The sequence below is a fragment of the Tetrao urogallus genome (assembly GCF_951394365.1).
Source record: "Tetrao urogallus genome assembly, chromosome: 6".
Classification (NCBI taxonomy): domain Eukaryota; kingdom Metazoa; phylum Chordata; class Aves; order Galliformes; family Phasianidae; genus Tetrao; species Tetrao urogallus.
The window spans coordinates 2,671,508-2,687,967 of NC_136819.1; the positions used below are offsets into that span (position 1 = coordinate 2,671,508).

A 16,460-nucleotide genomic window follows, 5' to 3' on the forward strand; every position below is an offset into this window, starting at 1 on the left:
CTGCATTAACCAGTGCAGCTCAGACATACAGCAATTTCCACTCCTGCAATGAATTAAGGCAGCACTGGGCAAAGTATGGACATGGTACTAGGCAGAGCTTGTGCTTCCCTACTGGCTGAATGTCTCACACACATTCTGCGTGGTTCAGAGCTCTGGGGATGCTGGAGAAACAGCGAGTGACACTGTGGGCTGCATGGGCAGCATGAGAGGAGTTAGATCCTGCACAGTACGTCGAGGTAAGGCTGGGTGGGGACCCACGTTCTCCCTGCCATTGGCAAGATGTGTTTTATCTCTCAGTAGCTCTGACTGATGGTTCTAAAAGCCTCAGTCTCGGAAACAGCATAGACTGTTCTTCAGTAGAGAGTAATGAGGCTGGGTTTTATTTGTCATTTCAGCTAGAATCGTTCACGTCAACCTACAGCTCAAAGAACGTGGAGTTCTTGGCCAACGAGGGGAGATCGTCACCGGCACAGGGATTTATCCACGGGGATTTTGTTACGGCAAAAGCTAGAAAGGATGTGAAGGAACGGGTTTTAGATGGGAGACGAGGCGAGGGGAGAGCTGCGGCCGCCAGGGGGCACCGAGGCGCCGGGCCGCCCGCTCTGCTCTCAGCCGTGGAACTGCCATCTTTTCTTTGTGATAATCGCTAGCGCTCATCACGTGCAAAGAGCGAGCGGAACGGCACAAACGGGCCGGATGGGCGCCGGGCACGGCGGGGAGGGCGGGCAGCCTTTCCTCGCGCCGGGCTCTCGAGCCGCAGCCCGTGATGCCGGTGTCCCGTGTCACCGTGTCGCGGTGCCGGGGTGTCCCGGCGGCGCCGCCCCACCGCGCGCTGCCCGCCCCTCGCGTTCGGCGGCGCCGTGCAGCGCCGTGTGGACGAAGCTCCTCGCCGCCCGCCCGCGGCCGGAGGGCTCGCGCCGCTGAGGGCAGCGCATCCTGCGGCGTTGGCCGCCGGCACCATGCGGAGCTCCCCGCTCCTCCTCCTCCTCCTCCTCCTCCCGGCGCAGCCCTTGCTCTAGAGCCCGGTGCGGCGGGGATGCTGCGGCGGGCGGCGGGCGGCGGGGCTCACCCCGCGGGGCCCCGCTCCGCTCCCGGCTCCCCGCGCCGGGCCCCGGCCGCCGTGCTGCTGCCTCCGCTGCTGCTGGTCGCCATCGTCGCGCTCGCACCCGGCGCCCGCGCGGAGCGGGGTAAGGAGCCGAGGCCGGGCGGGGGATGCCGGGCTGGCCGTCGCCGCGGGACCGTCGGGCTGAGGGGCGCGGGAGGGTTTGTGTGTGTGTGTATAATGTGTGTGTATAATGTGTGTGTATAATGTGTGTGTATGCGTGCCCATGTGTGTCCGTGTGTCCCCGTACCCCCGCTGACCTCCGTGCAGGCGCGGTTCCCTCGGGCACCGGCTGTGTGCGCCCGCAGGCGCCGAGCGCGGTGCTGGGCTGGGCTGGGCTGGAGCGTAGGAAGAGGCTGAGCCCGACCCGCGGCCGCGTTTAGGGAGAGAAATAGGAGCGTGGTCCGCGCTCGGAGGCTGTTAGCGTGGGGATGTGCGGCGGTGCCGGTTCTGCAGCCGGACCGAGGCGTTTCGTCTTTTACTGTGCTCGACAATTCGGTCTGCGTTTCGTATGAACTCTTTCTCCACGTCTGAATTACGAAACGTCCCCTGCTCAGAGCAGCCGATCCCTCATGGCTGCATTTTAAAGCCCAGCTATCGCTGGCAATGGGGCGCGATGCCTCCCCGCGCCTCGCCGGAGGAGCCGACACGAGAGTCGTGCCGTTGTTCCTTTGCCGTCTGCGTGCCCCGTGTGTAACACAATGCTGAGCCCTGTGCCGGTATCCATCGGTGGGAGATCCGAAGCTGTTTGAAAATATCACTGTGGGCATCGCATTGCCTGCAGCTTGGGAAGAAAAGGTGGGAAGCTAACGCTGGCAGTGATCACAGCCCACAGCGACAGCATGCATAACAGGCAGAGTGAGAAATCCCACCACCGGTGGCACTGCGTGGGGACTGTGGATGGTCGAGCAGCTGTGCTGAGGTGCTTGATCCAATGCAGTGAACGGGTTTTTGGGAGCCGCAGCTGAGATTGCATGCAGTGCACTGTTAGTCCTATCCAGCATTTATTGGTAACTGTTGTGGCGCATAATTTGGGCTCCAATCAGCGTGACGAGCTCTGTCCTCCAGAGAGGCAGAGCACATCGGTGCTGTCTCCTGTTGAAACTAGGGGCAAAGTGTATGGCTAGGATTCATCCAAGAACACTAATTTTGTCTAAGGTTGGCTTCTGTATGTTTGTGTAGGCCAGGCTCCGTGTCATTCTGGATTTCTGTTAAGAAAATGTGCTTGTACTGATTTCTGTGACTGTTACTGTGATGTAAATGGCTCCTGCAGCAGGTCTACTGGCGTGAGGTCTGAGTGGTGTTAAGTGGTGCCTTAAGCAATGGGAAAAACATTTGTCCCACAGTGTTTTTAAGACAGCTTTTTCCATGAGAGTATCCCTATATATGGGAAAATGACCTATGTGCAGCATGTGGCATCACTGTGAGCGAGGACAAAGCGGAGAACTCAGGGCATGTGGGGTGAAGCCTCACCTGCTGCCAGTGCTTCAGGAGGCAGATCACAGGTTGCACAGCTGTGGTAGCAATGCTTCCCTCAGCCTCGGGGAAAATCCAACACAAGGGAAGAGATCTCCCTGCCAGGAGCTCCCAGCAGGACGAGGTGTGGGGCTCTGCAGGTTGGCTTTCGCATATCTGTGACTCTGAGCCAGACCTCAGTGCTTTCACCATCAAATGTGGAGCGGCTGGATTTCCAGCTGTTGGTGAAAAGCATGATTTTTAATTTCAGAAATTTTTCACACTTCTTGACCTGAAGACTTACAGGGCTTCATTTTCCTCCATGCTTTTTGTTTGTTTGTTTGGCCTCTACAAATGATAAACTTGTCAGAGAAACCTCTCCTTCTTCTTGTGTGTCTGCTGAACACCAGCACAGTGAGATCTCATCTTAATTAACAGCAATTCCAAACCCAGTGACGCTGCCTCCAGCACAGCTCTCGCAGCTGGAGCTTTGGCTGAACAACTTGGAGAGCGCTTTGTGCCAAGTGCTAAATTGCCACTGCCAGCTCCTGTGGCCCATGGGGTCTCAGTGGATGGCAGTGACCTGAGCACACCGCCTGAACTGTGCTACAGGTGCTGCAGAAGTGAGGGCCAGGAGTGGATTTGGGCACAGGTTGGTCCCTGGATGTGCTTCTGTGTGGGGGAAAGAGAAGAGGGTGTATATAGAGGTAGGATTCTGTTACCCAGCACTGTGAGCCCAGGATTTGATGAAATCTGTAATTTCAGTTTGTTTTTTTAGTGTTCTGTCTGATTAGCTCAACAAGAGTAAAATACATGTGGACACTCTGTCGAAGAATGTGCAGATGAACAATGAGAAGTTCAATTTCTGACTCTTTATTCAAGATAATATGGGGATCAACAGCGTGGGTGGAAAGAATTTGGCCTCCAGCAGCACACAGAAGATGCTTCTTGTGGGTTTTATGGGTACACTGGATTTTGGCTGACCAGTCAGGAGTTACCTTGCTCCCACTACTTCCTTGGATCTGAGTTATTCTCCACGTTAGTTTACAAAAATAACCCTGGCTTTAGCACTCGCTTGGATACAAGATGCTTCAAATTCATGTGTGCTGAAACAACTGTGACAAAACTGTTCTTGTTAGATCACAGGAAGCAACCTGGATCTTTGATGAGGTTGTTGTCCCATGTTTTGTCTGTATAGAATGCTCACTGCTTGCTGTGGGGCGACGGTTAGTGAAGAACCTCTCAATCTTGTTGTGAACCACAGCCAGTCATCCAGAATCCCTGGTCTTCACTGCGCTGCTCTCTGAAATCTCAAACACCAGCTCCAGATCAGGTTGATGAACAAGGGGCAGGGGAGTGTGAGCAATTTTCTGTTTGTGACATTTTCTTAGTCATGTGGGAACGGTTGTTTCTGCTGAAATAAATACTGATGATATTTGCATATGAATTTAGGCTTCAACTTCCAAACGTATCAACATTTCATTAAAAATAATGAGCATTCCAGTGTTTATTTACTGTTTTAACTCCCTTCTGCAGAGTCTGAGGAAGGAGCTACTGTGCTTGCTGAACTAATATGCACTTTATGTGTAACCCAGAGGGCGGTGAATCCAAAGGGACACTGCCTTCCTACTGGCAAGCTGGGATGCCGCTGATAGGCTTTGGACACAGGTCCACCCAATGGAGATATCCAGTTATAGGAAATCAGTATCTTCTGTACATCTCACACAAGTGGTTTGTTGCTAAAGTGGCTACAGTGTTTGTGGGACAGGTGGTCTTTATGTCAGAGATTGCCATTCTAGTGCTAATGGTAAGGGTCAGGTTCATGAAGAACAGAAAAATATCACTAAAAATCCCATTCTGGGAGAGGGAGGAAGGAATTGAAAATGAAAGAGCATTCAAAGATGGAAAACACAAAAATTCAGACTTAAAAGGCAGTGTATTAATTTCCACATTTTCTCCCACCTTTGTTGCTGTACGCCAGAGACTTCCTACAATACCTCTTTGCTCATTTCATTGCCTGTTAGCAATAGAGCAGCACTGCTCTTGTAGGGGGAATGACACAGTTGATTCACAGCCTGAACCTGTGATTGAGCACCTGAGGCGAGCACCGAGTCAGCCCTGGGAGCACAGGTGAAGGCAGTTCAGCTGTGTGATCAGAAGGGGTGGAGCCTGGCTGCACCTTTCAGACCCCGTTTAAGGGCTCACTGCCACTAAGGAAGGATTTCTCTCTGGAGATCTCTTCTGTTGGACTTTTTCCTGCGAGCCTAGCACACAGGTAAGCTTTTTCCATTCATTTTCAATTATCTCTTTCTAATGTGATAACCTTTCCAGTTGTATGCTGTCTAAAGACCAGCCTAACTTCTCTGTATATTTGTCAGTTATACATCTGTATACTCATTGATTATGTGCAGTCTTAGGTGATTTTTCCTCTACTTTTTCCTATGGATTCTTCATATTTAAGCAATGTAGACTTTCTTGCCATACAGTGCAGCATTTGGGTATTACCTTCAGGTTTGGTGCATCAGTGGGTGAAATAGCAGTAGGTCGACTCCCGAAATAGCTCCTATTTTTCCTGCATATCTATGTGTTTTCTTTATAATGGCTGAAGGACTTAGAGTTTGTGATTCTGGCTGCTGTCTGGGATGCTCTGTTGTCATGACACACATCGCATGCGTTGTCATCCCATGCGCTCACACAATGGGGTGGTGACAAAAAATTCCTGTAGGAAGCCAATACAGATGAAGATCCATCTGTAGATCAGTTCATTAAAAAGCAGCAGGGCTATTTTGCATCACTGCAGTGATGCAGTGCGCTGTTTTCATTGCAGTGTCTTCTACATGCATATAAATAAAATGTCTTCAATTAATTTGTAAATGAGAAGTATGGATTTTGGAAACTCAAGCTTGTATATTCACCATATTGGGTAACACAACTGTAGTGTTTTTATAAATCTGTGTGATCTCACAGATGTTAAGATACAGATTATGTAAGTATGCAAGTCAGAGGAGAGGTGAAACATTTAAGTGCATGGAAATTAAAATGTCAAGAGACATGTGCCTAAGAAATGGCAAGCAAAGATTGTTGCATTAGTTTTCACTGATAGCTATGAAACAATGAAATAACTGAGGCTGATAAAATATGCTGGCAACCAACGTAGAGATGGCAAGAAAAGTGCTGGGAAACTGAAGTTGATCCTTGGGAACAGAATGCTACCAAACAGCTGTTTTGTGCTTTGAATGGTATAAAAATGGCTGAGATCGTGTTGTGTTGTTTGCAGCCAAAGTTCCGAGAAGCTGATAGAAAAGAAACCATTTTAGGCTTGCCTAGTTCCTTCTTGCTACAGCTTGCTTTTGATCAGATGAGCAGCTTAGGCTGATGAAGGTACTTGTGCTGCAAGCCTGATATTTGTAAGGGTCATGGCTGGTGAAGAAAGAGAATGCATTTTTACAGTTCCCTACCACAGTTGTGTCTTCAGTGAGTGGTCTTCAGGCACTGATCAGAATTTTGATCGGGTGCTTTTGTGGATCTACAGTTATAAAGGAAAGTGTTACTGTCTATCCTTACTTCTTATTTTCTGTGGCTATTGAAAAAAGCTCTTGGACTCCTGTTGCATAATTAATATGAAAATATCAAGTGCTTTTTTTTATTAGCACGTCACCTACCAATTGCTCAGAGACAGCTTTATACACCACTGAGAACCCCTATACAGAAATCCAGTTGGCCAGCTTGGGTTGTTCCTGAACACATACAGCATTTGCTCTGTCCTCTCACATGGACAAGAGTAGTGAAAGTTGGAGGTGGGCAGCGATCAGCCGTAACGAGGGACGTGGAACATGGGGAAAACTATTCATAACAGATTTGTGGGTAATGAGGGCAGAAAGCAGTCACTGACAGCCTTGGATTTGTTTCCTGCATATGGTGGAACTTAAGGTTTCTTATTTTTCAGTGACTGACAGCTCAGGGCAGCTTTTAATAATCTTTAGAGGACTATGCAATCCTAATTAACTTTTTCAGGGGCTGGTTAGTTCACCACAATTATCAGTGAAGGATATTGCTATCATGCTGGCAAATTTTTATCTTATTTCTATGGTGAATATGTCCAACTTCATTTGTTGGCCATCTTATCCACCAGATTGAAGAGCTCTGAAGTATCTTTGTCATGCTTAAGTACTCGCATGCTGGGATCAAGCCATGCCTTTCACTTCAAGTTCCCACATGGCTCAGTGGAAGGCATATTTCCCACGTCTTTCATCGTTCCCACAAGCCCTTCTTGAAGTGTTGCTATCTGACATCCCTGTGGATCTGCAGCCCCCAGAGCTGGACTGGAATTCCTCATCCAGCTGGTGCCAGGTGTAACACAGTGAAACAAGGCTGCTCCTGTGCCCATTGATCTGATTATTCCCGTCTGCTTGCAAGACATTGTTCTTAGAGAAGTCTACACTGCAGACTGTGGTGCCATCAAGAGAAGCAAGGGCCTGAAGCTGCAGTGCTTTTCCTACTTGTGGAAGCAGCAGTTTGCAAGTCACTATTCCCCTTCATAGGCGCTTATGCCATGAAATTGATCTGTATTTCCATAGATGTATCTGATATGTGGCTGTATCTGCCTGCCTGCTTCGTTACTCATCTCTTTCCCAGAATGTCATCTTTCATCAGAGAGAGTTTTTCCTTCCTCCAGATTACAGATAAAAATGTTGAAGGCTGAGAATTGATCCCCATGGGAGTCCATTAGAAGCGCTCCTGCTCAGTTTAATCGTTTTAAATCTATTGCATATGCACCATGTTAATTTTTTTTTTTTATTAATAAAAATTTGATATACAAAGTCAAACGTCTTATTGAAATCTCAGGCTATTAGATCAAACTTGCAGTCCGATTTGGAGTGATTTGTCATCTGTAAAAATGTGTTCCTGGACATTAATTATTCCATCCTTTTCTTTTCTTCTTTGTTAATCAAATCCTTTTCCCACTAATTCAGTCCATCAGCTAGCAGTAGTATCAAAATATCCACTGGATGGTACTCATTTGCCCTATTTAAATGTTACAATCTGATAGAACAAATATCAATACCAGTCTTTGTTTGCTTTGTCTCCTAGCATGAGAAATAATGGGCATTCAGCAGCGGGGAAAAAAAAGCCTAATTCAGGTGCTAACAGGCAGGGAGAGGTGTGTGAGGGTCCTTGAACATCATCTCTTGAGGAGGGGGAGATGAAGAGGGAGGCTCTGTCCAGAGCAAGTGCTAATGGCCTCCTTGCCACAGAGGTGCTGCAGGAGCTGCTCTGCTCTTCCTGGGGAGGCCTTTGTGAAAATCCTGTCTGTAACCCATGGAGAGGACAGCTTTCATGCTGCTCAACAGGCACGGCATGAAACAGCGGGAGGTAGAGACAGAAGCAACCATTTTGCATGGAGAGCAATTGGGGCTGAGCCTTGAGACCAATCTATCAACCCAAGTACTGAAAGCTGTGCCTACGAGTGAGTTTCATTGATTAGAGTGAGGGAGGAGGGGACTGGGGATTATGTGAGCAGGTGAGGACTAACTGGGTGGAGTAGTCTTTCTGGTTACAAGGCTGTCTAGTATCTTTGTAGATATTTCAGATAATGGGATGCTAGGTGAATGCTGTTAAGACTTGATACCTTGAGTGCACTTGAAGGAGAGTATTACAGATGTGTTACAGCTAGACTGCAGAGAGAAACATGTCAGGCTTTCAGCATGCTTAGTGAAACTGCATGATGATGGTGTTCTGCCTGGGGAAATGTCAGCTCATCGAGACACGCTGTGAGTTGGGACCCCTGCAATCAGTTCCCAGTGCTGCCAAATGGTTTATTATCATTATGTTTAAAATAACATACCTGTTATCTTAGAGTTATGCATGGTTCTGCATGGCCAGCCACCTTATGTTCCTGGGAGCATGCGGCGTGTTCATGGCAGAGGAGGTGAAGCTGAAGCACAGACAGCATTAAATAATCTGGGATTCTGAAAGCTGTCTGGACACTTCTTGCAGGAGTGTAACTGAGAGTTGGAGATCTGCTGGTTAAAAGCTCTGGTCAGTTGGGGCTAACGCTGCCATTTATGTTCATGAGGATAGAATTTTTGAATGACTTCTTTTGGCTCTCTTCTTTTTGCAGCGTAGGGCTCAGTGTCCTACGTAGGAGACTGTGTGTGGAATGTGTCTGTGCTTCCCTCTTTTTTGTCCTCTAAAAGCCCCTGAATGAGCTGCTGCAATTAATGAAACTCTGAATGCTCAAAGGGAAGTGCACATGATGCTTATCTGAAATTAGACTATGGTCCTCCAACACTGCAGATCTCTGGTCCCCATTAGATGGGCTGTCTGTGTCGTGTGTGTTTGGTTGAAAAGCCAATAGCTCATTTTAAAAATCGGTGATAAACTAAAAGATAATGGTAACAGGACCGAGATATTAATGTATAGAATATTCAAATCTATCAGATACATTAATACATCCAATATTGAAAATATAATGCAGATAATTAGGGTTACCCCAGAGAGATAATCTTACAGGAAGATATTCTGGGAATGCAGCTTGTTTTCAACAGTGTTCAGTGTAGCTGCTTTAATGTAGTGTATTGTGCAAAGCCTGAGTAGGATAAATTTCTGTAGCTATTTAACAAGCATACAAAAGAAAATCTAAAATTTGTCTTTGTAGGCAATCACTGCTAAATCTCTGCTATCTACTTGTTGATAAATCTCCTGTGTGCACATCTGTGAGATCTGTGGCTTGGACAGGTACACAGGTACACTCTTTGCTGGGTGAAGAACTGGCTGGGTGGCCAGGCCCAGAGAGTGGTGATGAGTGGAGTTAAATCCAGCTGGAGACAGGTCACGAGTGGTGACCAGGGGGCTGGTATTGGAGTCCATCCTGCTTAAAGTTGTTACTATTGATTTGGATGTAGGAATCGAGCGCACCTTCGGTAAGTTTTCAGACACCAAGCTGGGGTTGTGTCGATCTCCCCGAGGGCAGGAAGGCCCTACGGAGGGACCTGGGTAGGCTGGATCAATGGGCTGGATTGAGTGGGATGAAGTTCAAGCAAGACCAAGTGCTGCGTTCTGCACTTTGGCCACAACAACTCCAGGCAGCACTACAGGCTTGGGGCAGAGTGACTAGCAAGGTGCATGGAGAAGGACCTGGGGGCACTGGTCAACACTTGATGGAACGTGAGCCAGCAGTGTGCCCAGGTGGCCAAGAAGGCCAACAGCATCCTGGCTTGTATCAGAAATAGTACAGGCTGCCCAGAGAGGTGGTGCAGTCAGAGTCCCTAGAGATGTTTAATGAAAGGGCAGGTGTAGTACTTAGGGGCACTGTTTGGTAGGCAATATTAGTGGTAGGGGGATTTGATGATCTTAGACATCGTTTCCAACCTCAGTGATTCTGTGATCTGATCTGCCAGCTATGTCTGAAGCACTGGCTATTGCTCCTGTGGAATTCCCACTGAGTTCATAGGCACAGGTGGGAGAGGTATCTCTAGAAGCGGGATGAGTGTCACTTGAACTATGCTCACAGCCAAGGAGATGGGCTGAACTGTTGTGCAGGGTTGAAGAAACATGTACAGGATGACACTGGTGCTCTCCTGAAGTGCATGCATATGCAAATTTAGGTGCACAACAAATTGTACTGTTTTCCATTGTACGTTAAAAATCATTGTGACAGGCATGTTTGGGCTTACTGGTTAAGCTGGCCCTGCTGAGGAAAAAGCATTCTTCAAGGGAAGAGGTGGTAAAGTTGCTTAATGTTTGAAAGTGCTTTGATGATTTGCTCATGGATCCCCCCCATGCATAGGAATGCTCTCTTGGAGGAATCCAGGAAGGTCCACGAGCTTCTGGGAGGAACAGCAGACAGTCTGCTGACTTCAGTGAGTAGTCCATCATTATTTTGTAGCTATTCTATCAGTATTTTGGATCTAAATCAGCTTAAGCAAAACTTGCGAGGTAACAAGTTACAGCACATCACGCTCTCAAAATTTGATGAAGAGTGGGTGTACAACCAATGCTGAGTTTATTGAAATACTATATTAATTGAAATATTCCACCTTTTTATTTATTTACTGTGAAATAGTTATCACGTGTTAATTCTCTCCCTGTAAGTCCAGGGAGAGGGAGGGCACTCGCCTACCTGGCTGTGATCTATGGCATTTCCTATGTGTTTTTTTTTTTTTCTTGCTGACCTTAAAGATTCTGTGATATCAGTCATCTTGGCTACCATTAGTCATCTTGGCTCAGGCTAAATGGTGTTTTAAAGCTCACCAAGGCACATTTCAGGGGAATGTTGAGAGGTCAGCCAAAGCCTCAATCTGTTGGTGTAAGCCTTCTGCCTGTCACTGAAGGATGCCAATGCTTCATTATGCCTCAGGTCAGATATTAGGAGGAATTTCTTGTCAGAAGGAGTGGTGAGGCACTGGGACAGCCTGCCCAGGAATGTGGTTGGATTCTCCTGTCCCTGGAGGTGTTAAGAACTGTGGAGATGTGGCACCTGTTGACACATGCTTAGTGGGCAAGATAGGGATGGGTTGCGGTGGGACTTGGTGATCTTGGAGGTCTTTTCCAAGCGAAATGATTCAATAGTTCTTAGTTCAATGTTGGTGTGAAACAAATTTTTTTCATCTTTGTTTTGTATTAACTTTGGTCATCTTAGTTACTGAGTGAAGTCATTGGGGCTGGGAGTTTCCCACCAGGTTTGTCGTTGAACGCAAGCACCCCTGCAAGACCCAGAGCCACTGCTCCTTTCTTGGCACTGAGAGCCCCCATTTAGGCTTTGTGCTTTTATGGCTGCTCAGTCAGAGGCACGCTACACATCTCAAAGCTCTCCCAGTTAAGGTGTTTACCTAACTGCTTTTAGTATATATATATTTTTTTGTTCTCTTCTTTTTTTTTCAGGCCAGCTCAGTCATACACTTTCCTGAGCATTTAATTTGATTTCTGCATAAATTCTGTATCAGGGAGTAATGAGAATAGACAAAGAAAGGATAAGCAGGGCTTAAGTTATAAAAACAGAACTGCCACGTGAATTTATTGCCCGGGGTTCTGTGGGACCCAGTCATCAGCTGTAACTTCTTTTAATAGCGTGTTCTGACTTTAATGCGATCAGAACAAATGTGGCATTTTGTTCCTGAGTTACTGTGGGATCTCAGCCTCGTGGTTGGCACAGATCACACTTGAAGTCGGCTGGAGCTCTGAGCGCAAAGCATGGCATGCACAAACCGCTGGGGATGTACGGCAGAGCCTTCCTGCCCTGTTTCTCTGAGCTCTTCCTACTTCAAACAGCAATCCTGTCAGCACGTGGTTTTGTTTATATGAGCACTTATTTATGTGCAATCATCCTCCTCTATCTTGTGTGCATTGTCCTGCTGAGTCCTTATGTGCAGATCTCGCTCTTGTTTCAACTGCTGCCACAGTGATGAACTGTTCAGCTGTCTACCACTATGCTCTTGATGTTCAGTTAAAAAGGGGGGGGGGGGGGGGAACCACCAAAAAACCCCACGGTGCACACGTAAGACAGAATTTGTGTTTTCTCTAAACAAGTTATCTTGTAGAGCTGTCAAATGCTCAACGTCATTCTAAAACTAGCAACTCGGGCTGGTTGTTACATATAGCACTGAGGGTAATTTGATGAAATTAATGGAAGGAAACAACTGTAAGAGTTTGCCACAGAGCTGTGGCAGATATTTGAATGACGTGCCTGGTGCAGCGAGCTCATATCCAAGTGGAAAACCTTATGCAGTGTAGCAGTACTCATGACAGCTACTGCATCTTAAATGAGTTCATTTCTAAATACAGCTCAGAAGTCTCTTACTGACTTTTTGCAGTGTTGATTTTTCTCATCTTCAGTGCAGTTGCTGTGTTGTTAGCATCGTTTATGGTATGAGCTGTTTACAGTAAAGCCTCTAGGTGTGCCTTGGTTGTGCTACTATTTTTAATGTTTCTCTTTCATTATGGGATCTGACTCTGAAACGTGTGTCAATCTCAGGTGTAAATGCCTGGTTCCTGTGCTTGCTCTGTGTTCTCTGGAGCTGCTGGGCAGCTCAGTTCCCATGACAGCCCAAGGCTGGTGCCAGTGGCAGCTGCAGTGCCAGTAGTAGAGGGTTCCTGTGTTAGGAGCAGGATCAAGTTATTTTATCTTGTCTGGGCTTCCTACCAAACATGCTGTGTCTTTGGTGCTACAGATGAAATAAGCGTGCTGTAATGGTATTTAATTCACTTGCTGTTAATTTATTGAAAACTGTTGAAGAAGATGGAAGTAGGTTCGAACATTGCTGGACAGGACAAGCCTGTATACTCCTGTTTTATTGGATTGCTGGCAGCAGCTCTGCACTTTGCTCTCAATGCTTCAACAGTACATCGTGGTTTACTGTTGTCTTTGCATGTTTAGCAGGACTCCCTGTTATAGAAGTAAAATAGGTGAAGTATTATTGAGCTATTATGTTGATAATTAAGTATTGAGGTGACTGGACTTCAAGTTGCAAGCATAATCAGTACAATTTACAGCTCACAGTAAAGTGCACTAATTATAGCCAAAGCATTGAATTTTTAATAGTTGCATGGAAAACTTTTCTCTCATTTCATAGAATTATCAGGCAGCATGTCAAACTGTGAAGTCATTGTGAAATCATTTTCACTAGATATATCTTAGACTTCAATTTCTTGTCTCCTAGAAAACTGTATCATATGTAATGTGAAATTAGTATTTTATTTTATATACTATATATGGGAGTAAATAAGAATTGCTCTGTAGTTAGTTTAACATAGTCTTATGTTGTTTGTAAGTTGTTTATTATGTGTATTCCCTGTGAAATTTATACTGGCCTGACCAGTAGGGCAATACACTGTAAAATGTTGTTTGTTCATTACTGCTGTACTATTAATTTTTATCCTGCTGTGGTTCACCCACCCCTTAGTGGTCAAATGTTTGGACAGAACAAATGTCATATTTGACTGGGACAAATGGGCTGGCAGTCTGTGCTTGGACAGCTACACTCTTTGCTGTGTAATAAAAAAAGAAAAAACAGCTGGGTAGGGGGCTTGGGCCCAGGGGGTGGTGGTTGAATGGAGTTAAATCCAGCTGGCAACTGGTCATGAGTAATTCTCCCCGGGTATTGATATTTGAGTACGTCCTGTTTGATATTATTATTGATGATTTGGATGTGGGAATCGAGCGCACCTTCAGTAAGTTTTCAGACACCAAGCTGGGGTTGTGTCGATCTCCCCGAGGGCAGGAAGGCCCTACAGAGGAACCTGGGCAGGCTGGATTGAGTGGGATGAAGCTCAAGCAAGACTGAGTGCTGCGTTCTGCACTTTGGTCTCAACAACTCCAGGCAGCGCTACAGGCTTTGGGCAGAGTGGCTAGCAAGGTGCGTGGAGGAGAAGGATCTGGGGGCACTGGTCAACACTTGATGGAACATGAGCCAGCAGTGTGCCCAGGTGGCCAAGAAGGCCAACAGCATCCTGGCTTGTATCAGAAATAGTGCTGGCCAACAGGAGCAGGGAATTGATCATCCCCTCTACTCCACCCTGAGTTGTGGCTGTACCTTGTGTGCTGTGTTCAGTATTGGACCCCTCACTACAAGAAGGACATTGAGGTCCTGAAACATGTCCAGAGAAGGGCAGTGAAGCTGGTGAGGGGTCTGGAGCACAAGTCTTAAAGGGAACAGTGGCTGAAGGTACTGGGATTGTTTAGTCTGGAGAAGAGGAGGCTGACTCTCTACAACTGCATAAAAGGAGGTTGTGGTGAGGAGGGGATTGGCATCCTCTGAAAAACAGCCATAGGACAAGAGAGATTGGCCTCAAATTGTACCAGGGGAGGTTCAGGTTGGATATTAGGATTTTTTTTTTCAGAGTTGGTGGTGGTGTTTTGGAAGAGGTTGTCCAAGGAGATGGTGGAGTCACTGTCCCTGAAGGTTTTCAATTAAAGGACAGGTGTAGTAGTTAGGAGCATGGTTTAGTGGGCAAAGTGGCGGTAGATGAGCAGTTGGACTAGATGATCTTAGGGGTCTTTTACAACCTTAATGATTCTATGATTCGTTACCTTAATGCAAAAGGTTGAGACTTGAGAACCTCTTGTTGGTGGAATTTGGTGTTGCTGTTGTTTTGTTGCTGTAAAAATGGAATAACTGTACTGAAATAACACTGAAGCTGCGAAAAGGATGTGGAAGTCTGGAAGGAGGTGGACTATGCTTGCCTTTCAACCACAGTCCTGTCTGTAATGCTGTAATGTATACATTGAAGAATAATCTTCAGTTTCATGGTCTCTTTTTTGAATGTTTTTTAAGCTGTTGAAGGCTTTTACTTATTTTGATAAGACTGGATCAAGAACTAGGAATGCAGCAGGGCTATGAAATGAAGGAACTTGTTATCTGAGATGCTGCTGCCTCAGTTCTTGGAGAATTTGAAAGATGTTTTCTGCTTTGGGCAATGAATTGCAGAAAGGGAAAGGCCCCTTGGGACAGCTGAGATAGGCTTTGTGCTTTTGAATGCAAAGGGTCAGTGCAAGAGCTCCTTCATGATACTAATGCAAATAATTTAAACCAAATTTGGGGATTCCTCTCTTCCAAGTGTCTAGTTTGAGAAATCTAATATCTAATTTTCAGTATTTATTAAGGGTTTTGCCAACAGTGCTGAATTCTAACAGATCTCGAGTGAGTGAGCTGTGATTGCGTGTTTTTTTGTTTTGTTTTGTTTTTTTTTCTCAGATTTGTAATGAGTAGATTTGGCTGCATTTGTATAAGGATAGTAAAAGACATTTTGACAGTAAGACAGCTCCATTTCTGTATTTCACACCCCTACTCCAAAGCATCTGCATGCTTAGATTTTTTCAAAGAAAGAGCTGCAGTAATTTCTGAGAGGACAAAAAAGAAAATTCCTTCCTAATGTCATTAAAATTAAAAAAAAAAAAGGGGAAAAAAAAAGTTGTATTGAAATGTTGCATCTCAGTATCTCCAAATTTGATTCATAAGAATGATGGATTTATAAAAACTTCTCTTAAATATTCCAGTTCAGCAGCCATACAAGGAAGTGAAAATAGGGCATTGTGGATGGAATTGAGTAACCTCAGCTCCAGGAGTCACCACAAGCAATGCCCATGTTGTGCCATCTCCTTGACATTGGCTGTGTCTACAACAAAACTGATGACAAGATCTTAGTCTTGGGTTGGTTATGATTTATAATGCTTTATAAGAAGGGCTCTGGAGCATTTGCTCCCTTTTTAGAAGGGAATGTAAGCTGCCAAGGATGATAACTGTCAGGATATGATGTGGCAAAAAGATTTAAATATTGAAATGTTAATAAATATTTACAGCTTCTCCCCCAGAGTTCTTTAGCATTGTTAAAATGAACAACGCTAATTACAGAATATTTGTTGAGGCTGATGACTCAGCCACTGGTACAGTAAGCAGAGGAGCAGGAGCACTGTCCTTCCATGCTTGGAAATGCATCTCCTCTCGTTTGCAGTGTAAGTGACTTGAGCAGACACCATAAATGCAGCTGTGATTTTTGGTTGCCCCAACCAGTCGAGCTTCCTGATGCCTCAGAAGCTCATCAGCCGTTTATGAAAGTCTGTTAATGTGCAACAGAAAATAAGTACTTAACTTTATGCCTGTTTAGAAAAAGCCTACTTCATAGTTAACAATCCTGCAATGGCAATTTGCTGTGCTCAGGTTGGGGTTCTGTTGGGTTCAGTATTGAAACCAAAAATTGAATATTTCCTGCACCACTTGCAGCAGTAACACTAATGCTGATCGAGGGATCTGTTCCAGTGCAGAATGTGCTGAGGAGAAGTGTGGAATTTGCAGACATTATAAGGTAACTACTACAGTTAATTTTGAGGTTTAGGTTGAGTATTAAATGAACCTGGTTTCTTGACCTGGATTTCTGTGACAGTGAACCCCAGGAGAATTCCGCCATG

General features: G+C 45.8%; 1 protein-coding gene across 1 annotated transcript in view; it reads left to right on the forward strand.

Annotated features, from left to right (window-relative positions):
* Positions 1 to 1,036: 1,036 nt before the first annotated feature.
* KIAA1549L (KIAA1549 like) overlaps positions 1,037 to 16,460 on the forward strand; it is a gene marked incomplete at both ends in the record, with an annotated part of 98,821 nt that continues 83,397 nt past the window's right edge. The window contains one exon of the mRNA XM_079537844.1: positions 1,037 to 1,187. Within this exon, the coding sequence (XP_079393970.1) occupies positions 1,037 to 1,187 (151 nt within the window). The remainder of the gene's footprint in view (positions 1,188 to 16,460) is intronic.